The 25,430-nt window shown below is 48.3% G+C and overlaps 1 protein-coding gene across 6 annotated transcripts in view; it reads right to left on the bottom strand.

Moving 5' to 3' along the window:
- Window positions 1-11,138: 11,138 nt before the first annotated feature.
- The window catches only part of Dlgap4 (DLG associated protein 4), a 149,553-nt gene continuing 135,261 nt past the window's right edge, over window positions 11,139-25,430 (bottom strand). For all 6 annotated transcript variants that reach the window (XM_021181740.3, XM_029472925.2, XM_029472923.2 and 3 more), the window contains 3 exons: window positions 14,580-14,671; window positions 13,593-13,748; window positions 11,139-12,830 (listed from right to left, as the gene is read on the bottom strand). In XM_021181740.3, coding sequence (XP_021037399.1) covers window positions 12,612-12,830; window positions 13,593-13,748; window positions 14,580-14,671 — 467 coding nt within the window. In that variant the 3' untranslated portion in view covers window positions 11,139-12,611. The remainder of the gene's footprint in view (window positions 12,831-13,592; window positions 13,749-14,579; window positions 14,672-25,430) is intronic.

Here is a 25,430-nt window from a genome sequence, read left to right on the forward strand (position 1 = left end):
AGTATAGTGTAGGTTCCAGGTCAGTCTGAGCTATGGAGCAAGGTTGTCTAAATAAATAGAAGGTAAACCGGGCGTGGTGGCGCACGCCTTTAATCCCAGCACTCGGGAGGCAGAGGCAGGCAGATTTCTGAGTTCGAGGCCAGCCTGGTCTACAAAGTGAGTGCCAGGACAGCCAGGGCTACACAGAGAAACCCTGTCTCGAAAAACAAAACAATAAATAAATAAATAAATAAATAAATAGAAGGTAACAGTTTTTATCTGTCCTGGGCAACATTAGAGGTAACAGTTGAAACACTTCCGGAACTAGAATTTAGTTTAGCTTAGTTTAGCTTAGCGAAGAGGTCAGAAGTCACAAAGGAAAAGTAATGAATTTCAGTGCAGGGGAGTTAGAGAGCGAATGGCACGCTCAAGGACAGGAGAGCAGACCAGAAGTGGAGGAGATGGTGGTTGGGCTTATGGGGCAGTGGGAAACTGGGCGAGAAGGGGAGGGGCTCTGGAAACACTTCAGTGCTTCAGCCAATAGGACTTGAAAACGGACCAGACTGGAATGAGAAGAAAGTTGGCTCCAAGAATTCAATTCTTTAAAAAAATTCTATTTATTTGTGATGGGAGTTGGTGTGGAAGTCAGTGGACTGTTGCAGGCCTGGCCACATACGAACAGCAAGTGTCATTACCAAGGAGCCTCTCACGCCCCAGCTCAGGATTTCAGGGGAGCAGTTGGAGAGAGTGCTGTCATTTTCTTTGTTGGGCAGCGTGGGCGTGGGTGGAGCAGATTTGGGAGAGATCCATTTTGTCTTGGATTTATTAATTTTTGGAAACTTTCTTTTGAGATAATTTCAAGCATTCTAAGACTCGTATAGAAAACTGACTTCCTTGAGAGTCTCCAGTTGACCTTTGGCTCCTCACTCTTCCCTGTGGGAATGAATATGCACATTGCCCAACATTCGATAGTGAATAAGATTTTAGTATATCCTAAAAGGAGGACTCTTTTACATATTGATAGCATATTATCAAAATCATAAGATTTAACATTGATTTAGGCTTTTAATTTATGACCTATATTCCAATTGTGCCAGATGTCCCAGTAATATCCTGTATGGAAATTTGTTCTGGTCCAGGGTGTGTGTGATGGGTGAGGTGCAGGTGCCAAGGGCATTATTCTATGGAGCTTGAAGATGATGTCATGTAGCTGGAGGGTGATGTCATGTAGCTGGAGGATGTTGTCATGGAGCTGGAGGATGTTGTCATGGAGCTGGAGGATGTCATGGAGCTGGAGGATGTTGCCATGGAGCTGGAGGATGTTGTCATGGAGCTGGTTGTGGTGGTTTGAATATGCTTGGCTCAGGGAGTAGCACTATTAGGAGGTGTGGTCTTGTTGGAGTAGTTGTGACCTTGTTAGAGGAAGTATGCCACTGTGGGGGTGAGCTTTGAGACCCTCATCCTAGCTGCCTGGAAGCCAGTCTTCTGTCTGCCTTTGGATGAAGTTGTAGAACTCTCAATTCTTCCAGCACCATGGTTCCCTAAAGGCTCCCATGCTTCCTGTCATGATGATAAAAGATTGAACCTCAGAACCAGTAAGCCAGGGCCAATGAAATGTTATCCTTTAGCCCGGCGGTGGTGGCACACGCCTTTAATCCCAGCACTTGGGAGGCAGAGGCAGTCGGATTTCTGAGTTCGAGGCCAGCCTGGTCTACAAAGTGAGTTCCAGGACAGCCAGGGCTACACAGAGAAACCCTGTCTCGAAAAACAAAAAAACAAAACAAAAAAATAAATGTTATCTTTTTTAACAGTTGCTGGTCATGGTGTCTTTTTACAGAAATGGAAACTCAAAGACACTGGTCCTCTCTATCTTTATAAGAGGTCTGCTGATAGAACTCGTCACCAGGCCTTTGGCATAAACCCCATTACCCGCTGACTTGTCTCACCAGGTATATAACTTTCCAAGTTTTTTGTTTTAAGTTTATTTACTTTTGCATGTGTGTATATGTATGTGTGTGTGTGTGTGTGTGTAATGCATATTATAACGATACACACATATACACATATATACATATATATTTTTTTTAAAGGTTTATTTCATCTTATATTTCAAGGTCACATTTCATCTCTGAAGGAGACCTGGAGGAAGGAGCTGAAGCAGAGACCATGAGGCTTACAGCCCAAGAGCACTGCTGCTCCCACGGAACCCTACTGTGTGTCAAGTTGACAAGACCTGTCTGCCCCCAGCATCTTTTTTTTTTTTTTTTAAAGATTAATTATTATATGTAAGTACACTGTAGCTGTCTTCAGACACTCCAGAAGAGGGAGCCAGATCTCACTACGGATGGTTGTGAGCCACCATGTGGTTGCTGGGATTTGAACTCTGGACCTTCGGAAGAGCAGTCGGGTGCTCTTACCCACTGAGCCATCTCACCAGCCCTACATATATTTTTTGAGATGGTCTCATGTAACACAGGCTAATCTCAGACACTGTGCCCTGAGGATGCCCTTGGACTTTTGATCTTGCACTTCTGCATCCCAAGTGCTAAGAATCAACCTATGGCCTCCTACTTGCTAGGCAAACACTCTTACCCAGTGAGCTGCATCTTTAACTTCTTTTACAGATAGACAGCTACATCTTTAACATCTTTTACAGACAGACAGACAGACAGACAGGGACCTACAAAGGTTCTTAAAGCAAGTGTTGAGCTGAATATGATGGCATATGTTTTCTAATCCCAGCACTTGGGAGGTAGAGGGAGGAATTCAAGGCCAGCCTGGTCTACATAGTGACCTCTAGGCTAGCAAGGCTTACAGAATGAGATCCTGTCTGACAAAAAGACGAGGGCTGTCCCATGGAACTCCCGTGTGTCCATTTCCTTATCTTTTGAGGCTGAATATGCTATATTTGCTTACGCACCTCTGGGTGGACATGTAGGTAATCTTCCTGTTTCGGGTTCTGTGCTCAAGCTGGGGGCGTAGCTCAGTGATAAAGCACCTACCTACTGGCATGCATGAGGCCTCGCAGTGCAAAAGGAAAAGGAAATGAATGAAAGATGCTGCCTTTAAATTTTGTTTAAATTTATTTTATGTGCATGGTATTTCATCTGCATGTCTGTGTATGGACTGCCTGGTGCCAGAGAGGCTATTGAATCCACCAGGACTGCAGTTACAGATGGTTGTGAGCTGCCGTGTGTGGGTACTAGGGATTGCAAGGTCCTCTAGAAGAACAGCATGTGTTCTTAACCACCAAGCCAAGCCCCCCACCACACATACACGGTTTGAGACAGGTCTCAGGCAGCTAAAGGTGGACTTGAATTTGATATGTGGCTGAGGATAATCTTTAATTTCTAACCATACTACCTCTGTGTTTGAGGGCTAGGATGACAGGCATGTGCCACCAGTCCTGGTTTCATGATGTGTTTGGGACTGAGCCCAGAGCCTTGGGCATGCTAGGAAGGTGCTGTACCAACATCATCTCCCAATGCTGCTTTTTGTTGATTTATTTGTTCATTTGTTTGTTTTTGAGAGAGGGCTTCAACTATGTAGTCCACGGCTGGCCAGGAACTCACCATGTAGACCAGGCTGGCCTCAAACTTACAGAGATCTGCCTGCCTCTGCCTCTCAAGTGCTGGGTGAGACATGCTTCACCACACCTGGCTAGTTGCTTTGTTTTAGATACAGGGTCTCCTAGGTAGCTGGAGCTGGCTTTGAACTTACAAGCTTTCTGAGTACTGGAGTTACAGGCATGGACCACTATGCCTGGCAATAATGCTATTTAAAACATGGCTGTTCAAATAATCTCAAGTCCCACTTTCAGTTAGTTTGAGTACATGCCTGGAAGTGGAATTGCTGGGTCATATTGTAAGTTTTTTAATTAAATAATTTTTCCTTTTACTGAAGATGGACTTTTTGCCCTTGTATAATAATATATCCTGAGTATGGTTTCTCCTCCTCCCTCTACCGGTTCCAATTCCTCCTCCTCCTCCTCCTCCTCCTCCTCCTCCTCCTCCTCCTCCTCCTCCTCCTCCTCCTCCTCCCCCCTCCCATGTGGGTCCCTTCCCTTTCTGTTTTTCCTTAGAAAACAAACAGGCGGGCTGGTGAGATGGCTCAGTGGGTAAGAGCACCTGAATGCTCTTCTGAAGGTCTTCTGAAGGTCCAGAGTTCAAATCCCAGCAACCACATGGTGGCTCACAACCATCCGTAACAAGATCTGGCGCCCTCTTCTGGAGTGTCTGAAGACAGCTACAGTGTACTTACATATAATAAATAAATAAATTAAAAAAAAAAAAAAAAGCCGGGGCGTGGTGGCGCACGCCTTTAATCCCAGCACTCGGGAGGCAGAGGCAGGCGGATTTCTGAGTTCGAGGCCAGCCTGGTCTACAAAGTGAGTGCCAGGACAGCCAGGGCTACACAGAGAAACCCTGTCTCCAAAAACCAAAAAAAAAAAAAAAAAAAAAAAAGAAAAGAAAACAAACAGGCCTGGACCTGAGGGAGAGGAGAGGAGGGGGAGGGGCTGGGAGGAGAGCAGCGGTGGGGGTGCAGGGGAAAGATGCTCTGGATATAATATGTGAGCGAAGAATAAATAAAAAATAACAAATACTCTTCTGAGTGATAAAATATAACAAAGAAAACATAATTAATAATAATAATAATACCGAACACCCTGGAGTTGAACAAGACAAACAGAAGGAACAGACCCCAAGAGAAGGCACAAGAGTTAGAGATCCGCTCATTCCCGCACTGAGGAATCCCATGAAACCTCTAGACTGGAAGCTACGATAGCCAGCAGAGGACCTGGTGCAGACCTGTGCTTGCTGCCTCCCTCTGAGTTCATATGAGCTTTGAGCATGTTGACCTGCAGGGCCTCCACACCCTCTGGCCTTTCTGCTCTTGAAGTCTCTTTTTCCACAGGGTTCCCGGGGCCCTGAGGGGAGGGATTTGAGGGAGACCTCCTGTTTGGGGCTGAGTGTTTCAAGGCATGTTCCACTCTGCCTAATGCCTGGCTGTGGGTCTCTGTGTCTGTTCCCATGTGCTGTAGAAGGAAGCTTCCCGGATGCTGGCTGACCAAGGCACCGGTGGATCCATGAGTATAGATAGCAGAATCACCAGGAGTCATTTTCTTGCTACATGGTTTTTGGGTTATTTTTTTTTTTGTCTTAGTGTTTTTTGTTGTTATTGTTTCCCAGAACAGTGGTAGTGGTGTCTCTCTAGATCCCTTGTCTATCTAGTCTCATGTTCTTGGCCACCGAAGCACTGCGAGCTATAGGTTCCATCTAAATGGATTGGGCCTTAAGTCAAGTCAGATATTGGTTGGTGTACTGGCTAGTTTTGTGTCAACTTGACACAGGCTGGAGTTATCACAGAGAAAGGAGCTTCATTTGAGGAAATGCCTCCACGAGATCCAACTGTAAGGCATTTTCTCAATTAGTGATCAAGGGGGAAAGGCCCCTTGTGGGTGGGACCATCTCTGGGCTGGTAGAATTGGGTTCTATAAGAGAGCAGGCTGAGCAAGCCAGGGGAAGCAAGTCAGTAAAGAACATTCCTCCATGGCCTCTGCATCAGCTCCTGCTTTCTGACCTGCTTGAGTTCCAGTCCTAACATCCTTTGGTGATAAAGAGCAATGTGGAAGTGTAAGCTGAATAAACCCTTTCCTCCCCAACGCTTTGTGGTTATGATGTTTTGTGCAGGAATAGAAACCCTGACTAAGACAGTTGGTTACTCCCATCAAACTTTGCCCTAGCGTATCTTGCAGGCAGGAGACCATTGTAGTTCACAAGATTTGAGGCTGGCTTGGTGTTTACGTTTCTCCTTTGGCAGCGTGCCAAATACCTTCCTGTACCAAAGACCCTGGGTCGTAGGGGTCGAAGGCTTCAGTTTGACTTCTCCGTGTTCAGTGTGCTGTATAGGTGTTGTATTTAGCAATGGAGGCTCTGTCGGCTTGTGGAGAACAACCTATAGTTTTGGCAACAGCCTACTTGGGTTAGGGACTCCCACGAGACCCCTTTGGCCAACAAATCAATTAGATGTACCCGATCCCAGAACTGGAAGCGTCATTCGGTAATGACACATGGGGATTCTGCCTCCCCATTATTTGGCAATTTAATTTAAAAAAATATTTATTTATTATTTATTTTATGTATGTGAGTACACTGTCATGATCTTGAGACACATCAGAAGAGGGCATCGGATCCCGTTACAGATGATGTGTGAGCCACCAAGTGGTTGCTGGGATTTGAACTCAGGACCTTTGGAAGAGCAGTCAGTGCTCTTACCCGTTGAGCCATCTCGCCAGCCCTGACAGTTGAATTTTAAGAAGCTTCTGTTCTTTCCACCTCTGAAGAGGGCCTTAATGTCAGCTGTCTCTCCCTGTATCCCTCCCTCGCCCTCCTCTCCCCTTCGCGTCTGGTCCTCCCATCCCAGTCCCCTCATGTGGCCATAACTACCTGTTCTATTTTCCTTTGTAATTAGATCTATCTGAACTCCCCAGTCCCTTACTCTACATCTCACTTCTGGGTTCTATAGATTGGAGCTTGATTATCATTGAATTAACAGCTTAATATCCACATCTCTGTAGCCTGCACAATACTTCTTATACAGATATCGGGACTTTTCTTCATGACAACCAATTCTTCAACTTTCTTTTTTCTTTCTTTAAAAGATTTATTTGTTTATCTTATGTATACGAGTACACCATTGCTCTCTTCAGACACACCAGAGGCATTGGATCCCATGCCTCTGGAAGAGCAGTCGGTGCTCTTAACCGCTGAGCCATCTCACCAGCCAATTCTTTGATTTTTTTTTTTTTTTAGTCTTTCTTTCTTTCTTTCTTTCTTTCTTTCTTTCTTTTTTTTTTTTTTTTTTAAAGACAGGGTTTCTCTGTGCAGTCCTGGCTGTCCTGGAACTCACTTTGTAGACCAGGCTGGCCTCAAACTCAGAAATCTGCCTGCCTCTGCCTCCCAAGTGCTGGGATTAAAGGCATGCACCACCACTGCCTGGCCTTTCTTCGCCTTTCTTTCTTTCTTTCTTTCTTTCTTTCTTTCTTTCTTTCTTTCTTTCTAAAGATTTATTTATTATTATATGTAAGTACACTGTAGCTGTCTTCAGACACACCAGAAGGGGGCATCAGATCTCATTATGGGTGGTTGTGAGCCACCATGTGGTTGCTGGGATTTGAACTCAGGACCTTCAGAAGAGCAATCAGTGCTCTTAACCACTGAGCCATCTCTCTAGCCCTTTCTTCGCCTTTCTTGACAGCACATGAGATGCTGGGGTTTAGCTCCTTAAACCTGTGTGACTGCCCACATGCCACAGATCAGTTGTGAATATTAGGTCCTGCTTTATCTTCTCATCTTTCCAACCATGTTACAAATCAGGGGTTCCTTAAAACATTTCCTTAGATTATTAATTTGCTAGTGTCTCACAGAATTTAGGGAACACACCCACTTTGCACCATTCTGTGCACGATGTGTGTGTGTGTGTGTGTGGTTCATGTGCCACGGTATGTGTGTGTAGGTCAGAGGGAGGACAACTTTTCTTTCATCCCCTTGGTTTTGGGGCTTGAATTCAGGTCATCTTGCTTGTGCTGAAAGCCCCTTTACCTATTGAGTAATCTTATTTGTGTGTGTGCATGTGTATGAGACTGTGTTTGTGTGTACATATGATTGTGTGCAAGTGTGTGCACACAGGTACCACCGCACATATGCAGAGATCAGAGAGCATGATTCTTAGAAGTTGTTTCTCTCTTTCTGAGGATCAAGCTCAGGACAGTAAAATTTGTATGTCAAACGCGCCCTCCCACCCCTGCTGACATATCCTGCCGGCCAGCACCACCACGGCAAGATGTTGTGCCTCTCAGTGTATCTGGTCAGAAATGCCAAATAGATGCTGCACATACATGCACATGCATGTGCACACTTGCGCACATGGCTGCCTAGTTAAGGCAATGCCTGTCTGACGTTGTGGTGTTCGGGGAAAGACATGGGCTGCTTCTGGTCAAAAGGCAGACGAGGGTACCTATTCTCTGCTGGCACATTTCGAGAAAACTGGTGTTGGCTGGAACCGATCCAGAGAGGCTGGAGCCAGGGGGCAGGGTTCTGTGTGGCAATGTCCCTGTTCTGCTAGAGCAGGTCCTGCTGGAAGCTTTCCTCCTTACCTGGCACTCAAGACATTCCCAGCCCGGCATGCCTGAACAGCAGTGTGGGCCTTTGTCTCTGCTGCCTGAGCCCTTCACAGCCTCTGGAGCCTCCTACTTGTCCTTCAAAGCCCGGAATGAAAGTTGCCATCTCTGTAAATACCTGCCTCTTCTCCCCATGTTGGTCATTTAGGAAGTAGCTCTTTGGGGTGGGGACTTGAACCCAGGGCCTTTTGCATACTAGGCAAAATGTTCTCCTGTTGAAATTACATTCTCTGCCTCATTTTCATTTTTTGAGACAGGTCTCACTGTGTTGCCTGGGCTGGCTTCAAACTCCTGAACCCAAGCGGCTCATCTTCCCCAGCTCCCAAGTGGCTGGAACTGTGCCTAATATCTTGTACCCACATCCTGGCAGCTCTGGAGACGACACCCTGCGACTAGCACATGCTAGACAAGTGCTTTATCACTGAGCCCTTCAGTGCTTGGGGCTCTGCTCCATGTTGGGTGCTGAGTCACTGGGGAGAGACTGACTCTCCCTCCAGAGCCCCCATCTCCTCAGTAGAGGCAGGAAGGCACATCTAATGACACGCAAGTCATCATACCAGTGGTGGCAATGGAAAGCAAGTCTTACATGCACACATGGAGCACAGGTTGGCACCAGCTCAACCTGGACTAAGTGCAGGGGAAGTCTTGCCCCTGGCTTTGCCAACCACCTTGGGGGCAGAGGGAGAAAGAGATGCAGGGTACAGTGGGAGAGCCTTGATGCTCTGTCCAAGGGCCAGGAAGGTTACAGGGCAGAATGCAGGGACTCTCATTAGTGATGCAACTGAAAGGAGCCCGTTACCTCCTGTCAGTAACTAGAGAGCATCCTTTCTCCTGTAGGCACTTTCTCCTGTCAGTAACTAGAGGGCATCCTTTCTCCTGTAGGCACAGTAACTAGAGAGCATCCTTTCTCCTGTAGGCAGGCTGCCAAGGGCCAAAATTCCCTCGCCTGTACAGCGGCAGGTTCAGTGGGGCTGGAATTACTCGAGATCCATGTACGCTTCCTAGTGCACTGCTATAGCTAAGAAGGTGTCCTGGTTGTTGGTCTGTCTTTTACTATTCTTACAGGCGTGGGCTCTGCATGGCCTCCAATAACAACTGCTTTCCTGTCCTGAGGACCCCCTGCTGCACATGACAGAAGCTGGCCCTTGCTCTTTGCTCTTAAGTCACTCAGTAAGAACTCTGCAAAACTGAGGACTTGCAACCCTGGTGGAGTTTGAGGTTCTAAAAGGAAAATATGGGCTCCCCACTGTCAGATCTGTAGCCCTTAGGGGTTCTGAGGACTCTAGGGTGCCTAGTCTGTTCTCCTGGGTCTCCCTGCACACTCCTTTCCATAGCCTCCAGGAAGGACCCTTCTTGGCTGTCTCTGAATCACAGAAGCCCAGTCTCCTTCTCAGCTTCTTCAGCAGGCCTGCTGTCAGTCTGAGAGGTGTCAACCGCTTTCTGACGGGACAGGCTCGAAGGAGGTGGACTATCATCTAAGTACTATTCTTGTCCAGACTGTTTGCTTTAAATCCAGCCAGGGAAGAGTGGGGTGTGGAAGCACTTGCTTGCCCTGCCAACATTCGGGAGGCAGGCTCACATTACAGGTCGAGACTGGGCTACGTAATACGTCTCATAAAACAAAACCAAGACACCTTCTGTAAGCTGCTCGGGCACTTTAAAATGATCACTGTCACAAAGAAGAACACAAGGAAGCCTGGGCACCCGCTGTAGTCTTCAGACTAGAAACTTGGTCTAAAAGTCCCGAGTGCCCCTAACTGGACTTAACGGACCAGGGGAAGGCATGGGGAACAAGGCTTGGGCTACTGCTTGTAGGATGTTGGATATTTTAGGCTCCAAATGTCTAGGTAAGGGAGTGTTGCCTGGAACATTTTTTTTTTTTTTGAGGATGTTGTGGCCAGGCAGAAACAGTCCTTGTTCTTAGGAGGTGCAGGATAGATTTGGGGAGCGTCCCTTTAGCACAGCACTAGGCTATCTAGGTGTAGAGACCCACGTTCCACACAAGACGCCCATCCTTTTGGCTTGTGATTCCAAAAACCTTCCCAGGCCAGATCAAGACTCTCCCATGCCAAGTTCCTCTGCTTCCAAGTCCCTGAGGCCCATGAGGGTAGTTAGGCCTCCATCTGACCTCCATTCCTCATGTCTGGCTTGCCCTCGCCAGCATTCACTTATACCTTTGAATGGCTGGTTAAGTGCTAGATGCAGAAACAATCTTAATCTGACAAACAGGAAGCCACTTGCCCTTCAAGTGGGCGAAGGACAGCACTGTTACACAGGCCCAGGATGGCTGCTGCTGCTCAGCCTCCCTGACAAAGGCACAGGGATCCAAGCAACAGAGCTCTATTTACAGCTGGGATTTCATAAGGGGTCCAGCTGGGTCCCTGGGCCCAGGGTCACCCGTGTCCTGACTGGGATGAGCCAAGGGAGGTATAAATATGTGGTTCCAGGGCCTGGCCCAAGACCTTTTAAATACAACATTCTGACTCCACTGGGTGGCATCTTCCTCGCTTCCTGGCTGGTCATTCAGTAGCAGGCCTCTTCCACCTGAGTTGGACTCTCTGCAGCTCCTCCCCTTCTTCCACAGACTTCCTGCCCTGTCAGTGAGGCTAATCCACACCACACTGGTTTCCGGGAGCTGGGGGCAGCTGTCTCACAGCAGGGCACATTCCCTAAGACACTGGATCCCCAGGCTGGTGAGGGGGCAGTTGCTGGGGGTCATGGGACCCTGCCTGCCATGTACAGAGGCCAGGCCTTTGAATGAGTGATCTGCTCTCTTTCTTCTGTGGTGGTCCCTATGAAGTATGCTGTTCTGAGGCCTGGTAGACTGAATGCCACATAGATGCATCCTCGATTTACTGCCCAGGCTCACAGACCAGGGAGCCTTCTGGGAGGGGGTCTAGCTGGGTTTCCTGGGATCGTCTGCTGCCATCCTCCTTACCCAGTCCAGCCCACCACAGTGCAATAACGCCATGAGGCCTCGTTACACGTTACCTCATTTATTCTCACAACATGCCTGTGAGGTAGGGAGGGGCAGGGACTGTCCCCATTTTACAGAGGAGGAAGTTGAGGCACACAGAGGTCAAGTGACTTGCCCAAGGTCACAGAGGGGGCGGCCAAGCTGGAACAGGCCCCCAGAGCAGGCCTTTGCTTCACCTGGGGGAAAACCCTGCAGCATGCGCCAGACAAGAGAATGTCCCCAATGCTCTCAAATCATATGCACAGTATAGAACAGCCAGATACGCCAAACTGTCTGCTGGGTCCGGCCCCCTCCAGGCGGCCTGACCCAGCCCTGCCCTCCCCGTCCTGCTCTGTGGGCCCAGGCCTTTGCAGCTCAGGGCTCAGAACACCTTGGGGATGGGAGTGGGGGACAGGAGAGGAGGATTGGGATGAAAAATCACAACAGAATGAAAAACTCAAGAGGCTGGGCTGATGGGTTAGGGGAACAACCAAAAACGGGACTGCTTACACACAAGGTATATTTTTACACACACTTGTACACACACCTAGATATAGTACATGTAAAAATATATGCTATTCACACACCCGCCTCCTGCAGGGACCCCGAGAGCCGGCGGCGGCGCTGGTGGGCTTTGGGTGAGCAGATGGGCGTTAATTAAATATACACTCTAAGGTCTATGTGCATATGTACACAAACGTACAGACGCCGCCACCTGCCCCTGGGGGGACTGGATAAAGGTGCGGCCAAGGACAGCCAACCCCCTGGAAGCCACTTGGGAGTCCTACATTTTCTTTTGCTGAAGAGGAGGCTGGAGCATGGTAGCCGTGGTTTCCCCACGTGCCCCAAGGACCAGTACTTTCCTATCTGCTCAGAGGCCAGTCCAGCCTGACACTGCCTAGGCTGGCGTGTGGCAGCAGAGGGAGGGCGGACCAGCTGTGTGTGAGCACTTAGTGGGGAGGTTGGGGGTGGGTGGGTGGGTGCTGCCCTTCTCTCTGTCCTCTGGGTCCTCAGCCCCAAAGAGTGTGAACCAGAAAGCCACAATGGTGACCCCTGTGAGTTCTGCAGGCAAACAGAAAAGCTGTGGGCTGTAGGGAAGGGAGGGACATGGCAGGGGCCCAAGGTTGCCTTGGACTGTCGTCGTCTTGTAAACAAGCTAGTTCTCAGCAGACAGAGCAAGTAAAAAGACCGCAATCTGGAGGCTGGGCCGCGGCGCGGCTGCCAAAGTCGTCATCTGGTCCGCCATGGCAGCCCAAGGGGAAAAGGTTCTAGAGTGTGGTTTTTAATTTTTTTAAATTTTTTTTTTTTGAGTCAAGTCTTCATAACCTAAAGCTCGGAGGGACCCAGAAAAGCCACATTGTGAGCCCTTGTGTGTGTCAATTGGAGAGTTGGCTCCGGGTCTCTAGGGATAATAACCATACTGAAGGGTGAGAAACGCTGTTCCATTTGCATTGAGCTTTTAATGATTTCAAATTGAGTGCTTTCTCCTTCATGGCCTTAGAGCCTGGTCTGGGCCTCGGGGACATAAATCTCGATGCTGTCCGCACTCTCTGTGGCTGAGTTCTGCCGCACAGACGCTGCTCGCTTGGCGGCCAGGAGTCTCTTTCTGGCCTCCTGACGCTGCTTGTCCCCCGCGTCTGAGGCCTTGTCGCGGCTCACTGCCGCCTTGGATTTGGCTGGCTTCTTCGGGACTGGAGGGGGTGGCTTCTTCTCTTCCTTTATTGAGACAGTGAGGAGGGGACAGAAATAAACTAAAGGTGCCACGTTTTGTGCGGCACTGCCCCTTCCTTACGCAGGCAGCTGGCACCGCCCCACCCCGAGTCTCCACAACAGACTGGCACAAGCAACACACACTAGAATCAGAAAGCCACAGAAGCAATGAGAGTGGGGGTAGCAAAGGACGTAGGAGCAGAAAGCAAGCTCAGGCTCAGAACGTTCTAGAAGTCGATGGACAACCCCAGCTGTCTCCACCCTTGCCTGAGTCTCCCAGCCAGAGCAGTGACTTCAACTGATGGCTTCTATCTCTATGTATTTCACATGCTGCCTTTGCAGGAGAACTCACCAGGGCCACAGTCCGACATGGCAGGCCCCTGGGCTCCGCTGCTGCTCTACAGGAGGCCACCCACCCAAGCCTCACGGAAGCACAGGTGCCACAGGGAGGCGGAACTGGGGCCAGACCCCAGTGCCCCTGACAGCAAGGCCCCAGAAGAAGGGCCATTCTGCGTCTTCCACTAGCACTTGTGACCCTTTCACTAGACATGCAGAGCACGAGGTCATGCTTTAGGGACAGCCTCCACTACACAGCGAGCAGCATGCTGGACAGGTGCCAGGCATGGACCCCGCAAGGTGATGGACGTGAGCCCCAGCTCAAAGACGGCACAGGGAGAAGGAGCCAAGCAGCACTGACCGATGTGGGCAGCGTTATTGCCGACCAGGAATTTGTCCCTGGACTTCCCCTCCGCACTGCTCCATGCTCACCTTCCTCTTCTCGGGGGTCTCCACCAGCTGCCAGCTGTTGGCCTTGAGGTGGTAGAGCTCATCGAACTTCATGCTGATGTCCTCAATGGACAGCTGCAGCAGGTCCCAGAACCCTGCCAGGTCCTGGGCTGTCGGACGGGGGTTGGCATCAGGGTTCTGTAGGGCAGATGGGGGTCAGTGGGGCAGCAGGGCAAGAGGCCAGCCTCTCTCCTCACTGCACACATGGGCCTCTGGCTCTGAGCAGGGCCCTTGCTTCCTTTCTGTGGCCAGGATCTGTGAGTGAAGCCAGCTCTGGCCATGCCAGTGCCTCTGACCGGGCCGGGTTTTATCGTGAGTAGGCCCTGCAATGCAGGTGACTGTGGCCGTTGTTAGGTTTGCTATCACAGGATGGTGGCAAGGAGCCCTTGGTCCTCGTGTAGGGAAGGGCCCACTCTTTACCGATGTTTTCTGGTGAGGCAGGGAGAAGGCGAACCGCGCCCTGCCAGGCCAGCTGGGATCCCAGACCCTGCCGTCTCCCTCTCACAGGCCTGGAGACTCTCTTTCCACTGGGCTCACCCTTGGGAACTCGTGCTCCCAATTTGTTGGAGAGGACTCTTCTCCCAGGACATTCTGTCCAAGACTTTGCGACTGGCCCAGGGGCAGGTAGGCTCTAGAGTGGGCAAGGGAGGAAGACAGCCATCTGGCACAGTAGTGGTGTTTCCTTAGGTCTTACTGTAGGAGCCTCTTGGATATAGACTGGACTAAATGTATGAGTAAGCCAGGACCAACTGACATAATAATCATATATTTTATACCAGGTTCAATGATCTGCAGGACTGCCCCAGCCCTTCCTGTATGGAGAATGGTGTGCAATGCCACCATCTTTACAGTGCCATGAGGGGGCAGCACCTCCTCTGTGTAGACGTCAGAAGCTACAAGGGGCTCCCTGAGCTCAGGTGGGTGGCCAAGGACTGGCTGGGCCCCTGTGGAGGAGGAAGAGTCACTCACCAAGTTCTGCTCACAGAGGCCGCGGAACTGCTGGAATTTCTGGGACATCAGGAGCTGGGCGCTGCCCACAGCACTGAGAACTTTCCCTAAGACTGAGAGAGAGGCAGAGGAAGAGGCTCAGCACACGTACGTGGTGGTGCTGGACAGATGCCAGCATGGACCTGGTCAGGGTGGGACTGGGGTCATAGACGTGTGTGTGTGTGTGTGTGTGTGTGTGTGTGTTACTAAAATGTGGACTGTGCTGAGGTGGAAGGGGAATTGGAGGTCAGGTATACATGTTTATGTGTGTGACACACACACAAGCTAGTGAGTTTATTTGCATATTAACCCATTATTAAAGAAGACAAACAGAAGAGGGCAGTGCTGGTCATCCTGGGCTATGTGAGACCTTGTGGGCAGTGCTGGTCACCCTGGGCTATGTGAGACCTTGTCTTCTAAGAAGTCAGAAGCAAGTGTGGCATGGGGGCTCACACCATTAACTCCAGCATTGGAAGGCAGAGACAGGTGGTTAGTTTATCAGCTGTAGCTGGAATCGTATCCCAGTTTCTAAGGAAATGTTATGGCAGTAAATTAGAAGCAGGGAAGAAACCTAAATTATCATGGACTCAAGAAGAAACAAAGAGGGACAGTTCAGACTGCCCAGTGAGCAAACACTTGTCACACAGATGTCTGATGAGTTCCATCTCTGGAACCTGTGTAAAGACAAGGAGAGCGGACTCCACCAAGTGTCCTCTGACCTCCATGTCCTCCCCCATCACACACACGAATACTAATAAAAACATTTTAAATACTTTTTAGGAAGCAAGAGATAGAAGAAGGTGCTCTCTTGGTACCTTGGAATGGAGAGCTAGAAAGAAGCTAGCTAGCCTGTGGGAGTTGGGGGGGGGGGCACACAGCAACACTGTTAAAACAAATGAATGAATCAGAAGTTAAAAATCTCCCAGCAAAGGAACCTGGCTGGATCTGTGTGGGGTGAAAGTTCCTCAGAGAAGAGCCCACTAACTCACCCTGTGGGGTTTTCAGTTTAAGGAGCAGACGGTGCGGGTCCTGATTTTTCACGCTGCTTGGGAATTAAACAGCTAGGATTTACTTCTAGAGCCTGGCTGCTGGACTCACACTGCCAAGATCAGGAAGCTTCCTTAACATGTGAATATTTAATACAATGTAAACAAAACTGAACAGGAAAGTGTCCAAACCAACCTCGTACCCATGAAGCGCCTGGTCCTGGACTGAGAGAGTAGACAGACTTGTTTGAAAGTCACAGCAGAAATCAGCAAAAAGCAACACAATGAGTCAGGAAGTGAGCACTGATGCTAGACAATCAAGCTTGAAGCCAGCTGTAAGGCCAGCCTGGGCTTCTGTATAAGACATTCAGTAAAACAAGGCCAAAACCCTGTGGCTTGATGGAAGGCCACTAGGCACTGACAGATGTTGTAGATCCCAAATGAAGGTGGCAAACTTGAGTTTTCCAAACTGGAACAACTGTTCTATGTGCCTTTTATTTCAGATAGAAAAGGACGGTGGCTGGAGCACCAGGTGAATGGTGTGGGGACTGTCAACTGTGTTGTTACATGCTGACATGGCTACCCATGCTACCCTGCAGTGGCCTCCAAGCACCCACACCCACACACCACTTCTCACTGACCTGGGACATAGTTTGGCTTCCATAAAGACCTTACAAGAGCTCACCAAGGAATAATGGATCTTACCGAGATGCACAAAGAGGAATCAACATAGGAGCTGTGCCCAAACACACAAACATTTACCAGAAAACCCAAGTCAAGGGGTCTGGGATGTAGTCAGGGGTGGGTGGAGCGCCTGTCTAGCACACAGGGAGGAAGAACACCAAGGGCGAAGTGACTGGGTAGGGTGGCAGTGCCGGAAATCCCAGCACTTGGGAGCTGGAAGATCATGAGTTCAAAGATATCCTTGGTTACACGAGATCCTGTCTCAAAGCAAACAAACCCACAATAAAACAAGAAGCCACCATGTGGGTGCTAGGAAGTGACCCAGGCCTGTGGTAGAACAGTCAGTGCTCTAACCATCAAGCGCCTCGCTAGTCCGCAGCTGTGATGACACTTGGGAGACTGGGGTTTCTTTTGGGGAGGATTAGAATCCTGCATATCACATAGCGATGGCAATGTTGTGAATACGTAAGCCAAGGCTCCATCAACTGTGTATCATAAAGGGTGAGTTTTGTAGTGTCTAGTATCTCAGGGTTGCAAATACGGCCCAGTGGTGCTGTGCACTAACAAGCGTAAAATCCTGGGTTCAATTATCAGACGCCTCTGTTAGGTCATGCTGTAAATAACAGAGTAGAAAACTAGGAGAAAACACAAAAACAAAAACAAAAATCAACCAAAACCTGTTTACCAGCAGTGCAGACAAAGGCGCACACCGCTGAGCAGTCAGGGCAGTAAGCTGCATGGATTCCAAGTGTTAACACAGCACTGCTGGGTCTGAATAACTATGGCTTTTATATGTGGCCCAGGCTGCTCTTAAGCCCCTTTAGCCTCTACCTCTAAAATCTAGGATTATAGGTGTGTATCACTGCCTTCCTCGGGGCCAGCGAGGTGCTTGGAGAGACATCTGCTCCCCAAGCCTGATGACCTGAGTTCCATCCCCAGCACCAACTCTGGCAAATCACCCTCTGGCTTACATACTCACCCATGGCACACATGTGCCCACGCAGACCTTAAAATGTGGAAAGAAAATCCACGTGAAGAGTGCTGTATAGCACTAGGGAGGCTGGGTTCAAGGCTAGCCTTAGAGACACAGTAAAATCCTGTGTCAGAAAACAATTGAGACAAAACCCCACACATGTGCTTCTAATACAAATTTCACAATCAGGCCAAATGAAGTGACACGCACATTCCTTAAAGATGCATGCCACAGATATGGAGTAGAAATACTAAGAGCAACCGTGCAAACTCTAACAGCGCAGACTGCTGTGGCAGAAAGCATTCTAAAGCTGGACTTCAAACTGATCAGGGGGAAGGATCTCAAGGACACATACTGTAATGGGACTACACTTCCGTAAATCAACCCAGGCACAGTGTGTGCGGATTAAAGGGACAATCAGATCAGGGGAGGAGTATAAGACAGTACACAGATACAAAGATATTTGTGTGTATACACACACATGCATAGCAACACTGGAAACAAAATGCAATACTCCAGCAACACCAAATACACAGCCTGACAAAAACAGCCACCCAGGAGGCACCACCAGGAGCGTTAGGGATCTACAGGATTCCAGCTTCAAGATTCAGCAAAGGTGGGCCCAGGGCAGATGTGCAATCCAAGCTAAGGGAGAGGCTGAAACAGGAGGATGGCAAGCTCAAGATCTGCCTGGGCTCAGACCTGGTCTCCAGACTTAAAAGGCCAGTGGCACATGCCTTTCTTTAATCCTAGCATCTGAGACAGGCAGGAGGATCTCTGTTGAGTCTCTGACTCAAAACTAAGAACGTAAGGGTAAAGCCCATGGCAGTTTTTCTTCACTTACATTCACAAGGCCTCTGATTCAAGCCTCCCGAGTATAAAAAGTAAAATAAGCAATGCGGGCTGACAAGATGGCGGGTCAAGTGTATGCTGTCTAAGATCAACTCCACTATGTCCTCTGACCTCTGCCCCTTCAACACACACACAGGGAAGTCAGGATCTTAAGAGGATGTGCTGGGACGAACACTTTATGGACAGCTGTGAGTCAGAAACACTCCAAGGTTTACAGCATTACACTGAATACATCACGGGGCAGCTCTGGATTCACAGGTGCCGTCAGCGTGGGTTCCACAGCCAGCGTCTCTGAGCGGTGCTTGGAGAAGCTGGTTCTCCACTCTCACTCACTCTGTGGGCGTGTCACTCAGGGCTTGACGGGCATGTTCCCACCTGCCACTCTTCTCCCAGATGTAGCCTGCTTTTCTCCATGCAGAGCGGTGTGCTGTTGGGCAGCCTTCTGCACCAGCACAATGGCGCTCCTGACTGCCATTCACTGCTGCACGACTTCCCCTTCTCTGACAGGGGTGTCTGGGACAGCATACACTTGCCTGTGATGCCCTCAGCCTAGATCCCTTCCCTCTGTTCCTCAACAGAGTTGTTTGAGCTGGTGGTCTCCCATTACTGGTGTGTGTGTGTGTGTGTCTGTCTGTCTGTCTGTCTCTGTCTCTCTCTCTCCAATCAGATTGCTCTGGCTCTGCCCCTCCCCTGCTGTTATCCCTTCACCAAAAAGCTCTTCAAGTTCATGTAAAACTCATGTTAGCCTTACTGTCAACAGGACCACAGATAGACCTCATACCACTCTCTGAAACTTTATGGCTACCATGGCTTCAAATTGATGGTAATCATTTAGTGACTGACAGAGCTTGTTCCTGCATTAAACAAATAATACAAATAGAACAAATGGTTTTGAGACAAGGTCTCATTACATGGCCCAAGCTGGCATTGACTCACTCCAGACCCGTCTGCCTCAGCCTCCTAGGTGATAGGATCACAGGGATATGCCACGTCCAGCCCTGACAACTGCACGTTAGTCCAACTGATTCCTTTTGTAAGTGTAATATCATTTTAAAACGTATGCATGTGTGCCTGAGTGTTAGCTGTGTACACGTGTAGTCAGGAGCCTGTAGAAACCAGGAGAGGCATCAGATCCTTTGGAACTGGAGTTACAGATGTGTGCTGGGAACCTAACCTGGGTCCTGGGACTGGAGAGACAACTCAGCAATGAAGTGCAGTGGCTGCTCTTGCAGAGGACCTGAGTCGGTTCCCAGCACCTATATGGTGGCTCACAACTGTCTGTAACTTCAGTCCCAGGGGATCGAGTAGCCTCTTTCTGACCTGAACAAGGACCTGGAACACAGATGGTACAGGTGCAGACATACAGGCAAAACATCTATGCACATAGAATAAGTTGAGAATAAATAGTGCTACTGTTAGAGGTGTCTCAATCTCATGGCATAGTCTGTCCCACTGAACTCTTGGCCATCTTCTTATTGCTGGGGTCATTTTCATCCCAATGTTAATTTTTTTATCAAATTAACATATATCCATAGTTTATAAAATGTGGAAGCACAAACTACATAAATTGGACTTCATCAAAATTAAAATTGTTGTTCAAAGAATACCATTAAGAAAATGATAATTCGGGCTGGTGAGATGGCTCAGTGGGTAAGAGCACCCAACTGCTCTTCCGAAGGTCCAGAGTTCAAATCCCAGCAACCACATGGTGGCTCACAACCATCTGTAACGAGATCTGGCGCCCTCTTCTGGAGTGTCTGAAGACAGCTACAGTGTACTTACATATAATAAATAAATAAATCTTAAAAAAAAAAAAAAAAGAAAATGATAATTCAGCTGGGCAGTGGTGGCGCACGCCTTTAATCCCAGCACTTGGGAGGCAGAGGCAGGTGGATTTCTGAGTTCGAGGCCAGCCTGGTGTATAAAGTGAGTTCCAGAACAGCCAGGGCTACACAGAGAAACCCTGTCTCGAAAAAAACCAAAAAAAGAAAAAGAGAAAATGATAGCCCCTCAGAAGGGGTGGGAATACCTGTGAATTTTATATAACAACAGATTGGGAAAAGATCTTTACCAATCCTACATCCGATAGAGGGCTAATTAATATCCAGTATATACAAAAAACTCAAGAAGTTAGACTCCAGAGAACCAAATAACCCTATTAAAAAAATGGGGTAAAGAGCTAAACAAAGAATCTTCAACTGAGGAATATCGAATGACTGAGAAGCACTTAAAGAAATATCAGGGAAATGCAAATCAAAACAACACTGAGATTCCACCTCACATGTCAGAATGGCAAAAAAAAAAAAAAAAAAAAAAAAAAAAGCAATTCAGGTGACAGCAGATGCTGGTGAGGATGTGGTGAAAGAGGAACACTCCTCCATTGCTGGTGGGATTGCAAGCTGGTACAACTACTCTGGAAATCAGTCTGGTGGTTCCTCAGAAAATTGGACATAGTACTACCCGAGGACCCAGCCATGCCATTTGTGGGCTTATACCCAGAAGATGCAAGCTGGAAAGAACCCAGATGTCCCTCAACAGAGGAATGGATACAGAAAATGTGGTATATTTACACAATGGAGTACTATTCAACTATTAAAAATGATGAATTCATGAAATTCTTAGGCAAATGGATGAAACTAGAAAATATCATCCCGAGTGAGGTAACCCAATCACAAAAGACCACACATGGTGTGAATTCACTGATAGGGTGGATATCAGCCCAAAAGCTCCAAATACTCAAGATACAATTTGCAGACCACATGAAGCTCAAGAAGAAGGAATACCAAAGTGTGGGTGCTTCGATCCTTCTTAGAAAGGAAAACAAAATACTCACAGGAGCAAATATGGAGATTAAGTGTTGAGCAGAGACTGAAGGAAATGCCACCCAGAGACTGTCCCACCTGGGATATACAGACACCATATACACCCCATATACACCATACCCATAGACACCCCATAGACACCAAACCCAGACACTATTGTGGATGCCAGGAAGTGTATGCTGACAGGAGCCTGATACAGCTATCTCCTGAGAGGCCCTGCCAGAGCCTTAGAAATACAGAGGTGGATGCTCGCAGCCAACCATTGGACTGAGTGGGGGGTTCCCAATAGAGGAGCTAGAGAAAGGACTGAAGGAGCTACAGGGGTTTGCAACCCCATAGGATGAACAACACCACCAACCAACCAGAGCTCCCAGGGACTAAGCTATCAACCAAGGAGTTCACATGGAGGAACCCATGGCTCCAGCTGCATATGTAGCAGAGGATGGCCTTGCCATGCATCAATGGGAGGAGACGTCCTTGGTCCTATGAAGTCTCAGTGTAGGGGAATTGAGGGTGGGGAGGTGGAAGTGGGTGGTTGAGTGGAGGAACACCCTCATAGAAGCAGGGGGAGGGAGGATGGGATAGCGGGTTTCCTGGAGGGGGGGCATGGGGAAAGGGGATAAATACATAAATAAATAAATATGAAAATTAAAATATGAAAAGAAAATGATAACCCTCAGGAGGGGTGGGAATACCTGTGAGCTGTACACATAGCAAAGGTCTAGTGCCTGGGACCTTTACAACTCCTCATCCCCTTTCCAACCTGACACAAGTTAGTGTTATCTGAGAAGGAACCAGAACTAAAAACACATCAAGACTGGCCCATAGGCAAGCCTGTGGGGGCATTTTCTTGATGTAATGACTGATGCGGGGAGGGCCAGGCCAGGCCTTTGTGGGTGGTACCACACCTGGGCAAAAGGCCCTGGCTGTGCGCGCTATAAGCACATTCCTCAGTGGTCTGTGCTTCCAGGTCTCTGCCTTGAATTCTTGCCCTGACTTTCTCAGTGATGGAATGGAAGTGGCCAGAGCACGCTGAAATAAACCCTCTCCTCCCTAGGCTGCCTTTGGTTATGGAGTTTTATCACAGTAATGTCTAAATAAGATAACTAAGGATCGCTGTAAAAATGGGCAAAAGGAGCCAGGAGTGATGGTGCATATCTTTGAACCTAACACTCAAGATGAGAATATAACACCAGCCTGGGCCACGATCAGATCCTGTCTCAAAATGGAATCAGTGAGCTGGTGAGCTGGCTCTGTTGAAGATGCCTTTCTTCCTAGGCTGATGACCCGAGCTCAGTCCCCAGGACCCGTGAGGTGGGAGGTGAACCTGCTCCTTCAGGTTGTCTTCTGGCACATGTCCCCTCCCCTGCATGAAGTAATAGAGGGAAGGGACACCCAACATCAACCTCTGACCTCAGTGTGTGTGTACACAGGGTATGTGCATCTATCTGCAGTGCCCCCCCACACACACACAGAGGTGAGCTTTATGTTATATATTTTGCCACAATAAAATTATGAAAAAAAGGCTAAGTAGGGAAAAGAAGTCAGCAGTTCTACTCATAGGGATATAGTAAAAAGAACTGAAAATATTCAAAATCTTAGATACAAATATTAATAGCAATATTATTCAAAACAGATTTCATCATGTTATTACAGAAGGACTCTGGCACTTGTAATATTTCTTCATCTTTGATATTGCCAACACACCTGTGACATCAGTGAGGTGTTTGTTTTTATTGGTGTGTTATTTTCACTCATGCAGTGTGCATGTTAGGGGTGCAGAGGATCAAGGCTCCGTTCATGCCGAGCAGCTGCTCTACTACTGAGCTGCCCATCACCCCAGCCACTTCCCTTTTCTTTAAATTTCTTGATGGAATTAAATGCTGCTGCTGCTGTGGCCAGGTCACAAGAGCAGCCACTCTTGTTCTCACCACCAAAGTGTCACTTTTAAATAGGAAGAGACAACTAAAGCTCCTGGACACTCCAGGAAAGCTCTAACCCTACAGAGAAACAGGAAAGGAACCTTCACGGCCATGCAGAGACAGTCTGAAAAGATTTGTGACAAACGGAGATGACAGCAGCAGGAACTGGGGACACAGATCCTAAAGCCTGTCTCCAATGTCTACCATGCAGCGCTGGCTCTGGCAGAAGCACACTGTGTAGCACCTGGTGGACATGTCATGTGAGCATACAAAGCCTATGCCTTGGTCAGACTCTGCACAGCAGAGAGACCCGTGACCCATGCTGAAGAGCAGAGGGTCCTTCCTAGAAGACTCCTTCCTAGAAGAGCCAGGCCCACCCAGAGCAGGGCTGGAAGATGTCTCTCACTGTTGCTCTCCTCCAGTTCTCAGAAGCCAGGAAATGTCATCTCGTATCTCTTGGCCTTTGGAGTACAATGTGGTGTATTCACTAATATATTGAATAGTTAAAATAATAAAAATGTCTTTCTATTGGAATAAATAAACGCTCAAGTCAGTTGTGGTATACACCTTGAATAACAGTGCCTGGGAGGCAGAGGCAGGCAGATCTACACTAAGTTTCAGGCAAATTAAAAAGTATTGGTAAGGGCTGGAGAGATGGCTCAGGGGTTAAGAGCACTGACTGCTCTTCCAGAGGTCCTGAGTTCAAATCCCAGCAACCACAGGGTGGCTCACAACCATCTGTAATGAGATCTGATGCCCTCTTCTGGAGTGTCTGAAGACAGCTACAGTGTACTTATATATAACAAATAAATAAATCTTTTAAAAAAAGGATTAGGGAGGCAAAGCAAGGGAAGAGGGCCCCAAGTTCCAGCCACACTATACAGTGGTACTCTGTCTAAATAATTGAGAAAGGTGGGAATGCGAAGGCCTTGGAAAGTACATAGCTGATTCTCAAAACGTTGAGCAAATACACTGAGACTGGGCTCAGAGCTCACTAGAGCTGTACAGGAATGTTCACTGCAATGCTAGTTCTAACAGCCTGACGGTTAGGACAGAAATGACCAGCACGCTGTCCGGTAAGTAAGACAGGCACACTCAGGCACACTCATGAACATGGAACATCATCCAGCAGCACAAAGGAATGGCGTGGTTCACACACGCGGGTCAAGCTCTGTGGTGGCTGGAGAGCTGGACGACGATCACTAGCAAGTTTTCTGGGTCGTGACTTCAAAAGGAGTAATTTTACAGCATGTGAGTCATACCTCAGTAAAGCTCAGAGCCAGGGTATGGCTTGGTGGAAGGCCCTCAGTAACTAAAGCAGTTGAGAAATGGAAGAAAAGCATTTCAAGAAACACACGGACACACACACACACACACACACGCACGCACGCACGCATGCACACACATGATAAGATACTATGCAGTACGCAGACAGAGGAAAGGCAAAGTTATGACGGTGCTTTCCTGGAGTCCCAGACTTAGGAGGCTAAAGAGAACTTAAGTTTGAGGCCAGCCTTGGCTTCATAATGAGTTCAAGGACAGCTTGGGCTACAAAGCAAGACCTTAAGGGTAGGTAAGAAAAGATGAGAGATCAACCCAGCAACTCATGTGAAAGGAATTTCAAAAAAAAAAAAAAAGAACAAACGTAAGTGAGAAGTTAGTGGTGGTAGTATGCTCTGTGTGAGACATGGTCGCACTCTGCAACCCAGGCTACATCACTGCTTAGTGACACCCATGAGTCCCCTGCCTGTGCCTCAGGAGCTGGGATTTATAGACATACTGCTAACAAGTTTCACCAGACACAGTCAAGTGCCTAAAGTTTTCCAGAATAAAATCCAAGGACAGAGAAGCAGAACGGCTTCGAACTGCTCATCACCAGGAAGCATGCACCACACCGCGGAGCCCTAGGTCAGAGATGGTGATCTTGGACACCACACTTTCCTCTGCATTGTCCCTTGCACACCAATGTGTAGGTAGTTACATATGTAAATGCAATTATGAGTTTCAACTTTATACCTAAATTGTGAGGTCTGAAAGGCATGCTAAATATCCAAAAAGTTCTCTCAGGACAAAGAGAAAAGTGAGTCAAAGATCAAGCAGCCAGCAGGTGAAATGTCCAGTGGGAAAGGGCCCAGGGCAGTGTCTGAAGAAGAAAGGACAAGGCTTACAGGTGGAAACAGATCCAGAGAGCATGGCCAGGCCCAAGCAAGACAAGGGAACCAGGAAAGATAGGAAGCCCTAAGAAATTAATACTTAGTGACTTAAGTCTGGAGAAGAAAGAGAAAGCCATCACACTGCACTGAAGAAGTGTGCAGGTGAATACAGAACAGACCACTGGTGTGGCCACAGGAGCACTGGTAGGCATGGCCATGGGAGCACTGGTTGGCTGCTTTCTGTCAGACACTTGGTGCTTTCTGATCTCTGCCACTGGTCTGATTTTTTTTTTAATACGTCATAATTAAATGTATTAGGTAGAAACCTCAAGAGTTCCCTGCCCCAAGGTGGGTGTGACATCAAAGCAGGGAAGAGGCTCAGAGGGCAGTGAAAACTGACTCTTCCAACACCCTGTAAGTCATCAAAGGTGTCCTCAGAAT

The sequence above is a fragment of the Mus caroli genome, unplaced genomic scaffold (genome assembly GCF_978045245.1).
Source record: "Mus caroli unplaced genomic scaffold, Mus_caroli_1 scaffold_2, whole genome shotgun sequence".
In the NCBI taxonomy this organism is placed as follows: Eukaryota; Metazoa; Chordata; class Mammalia; order Rodentia; family Muridae; genus Mus; species Mus caroli.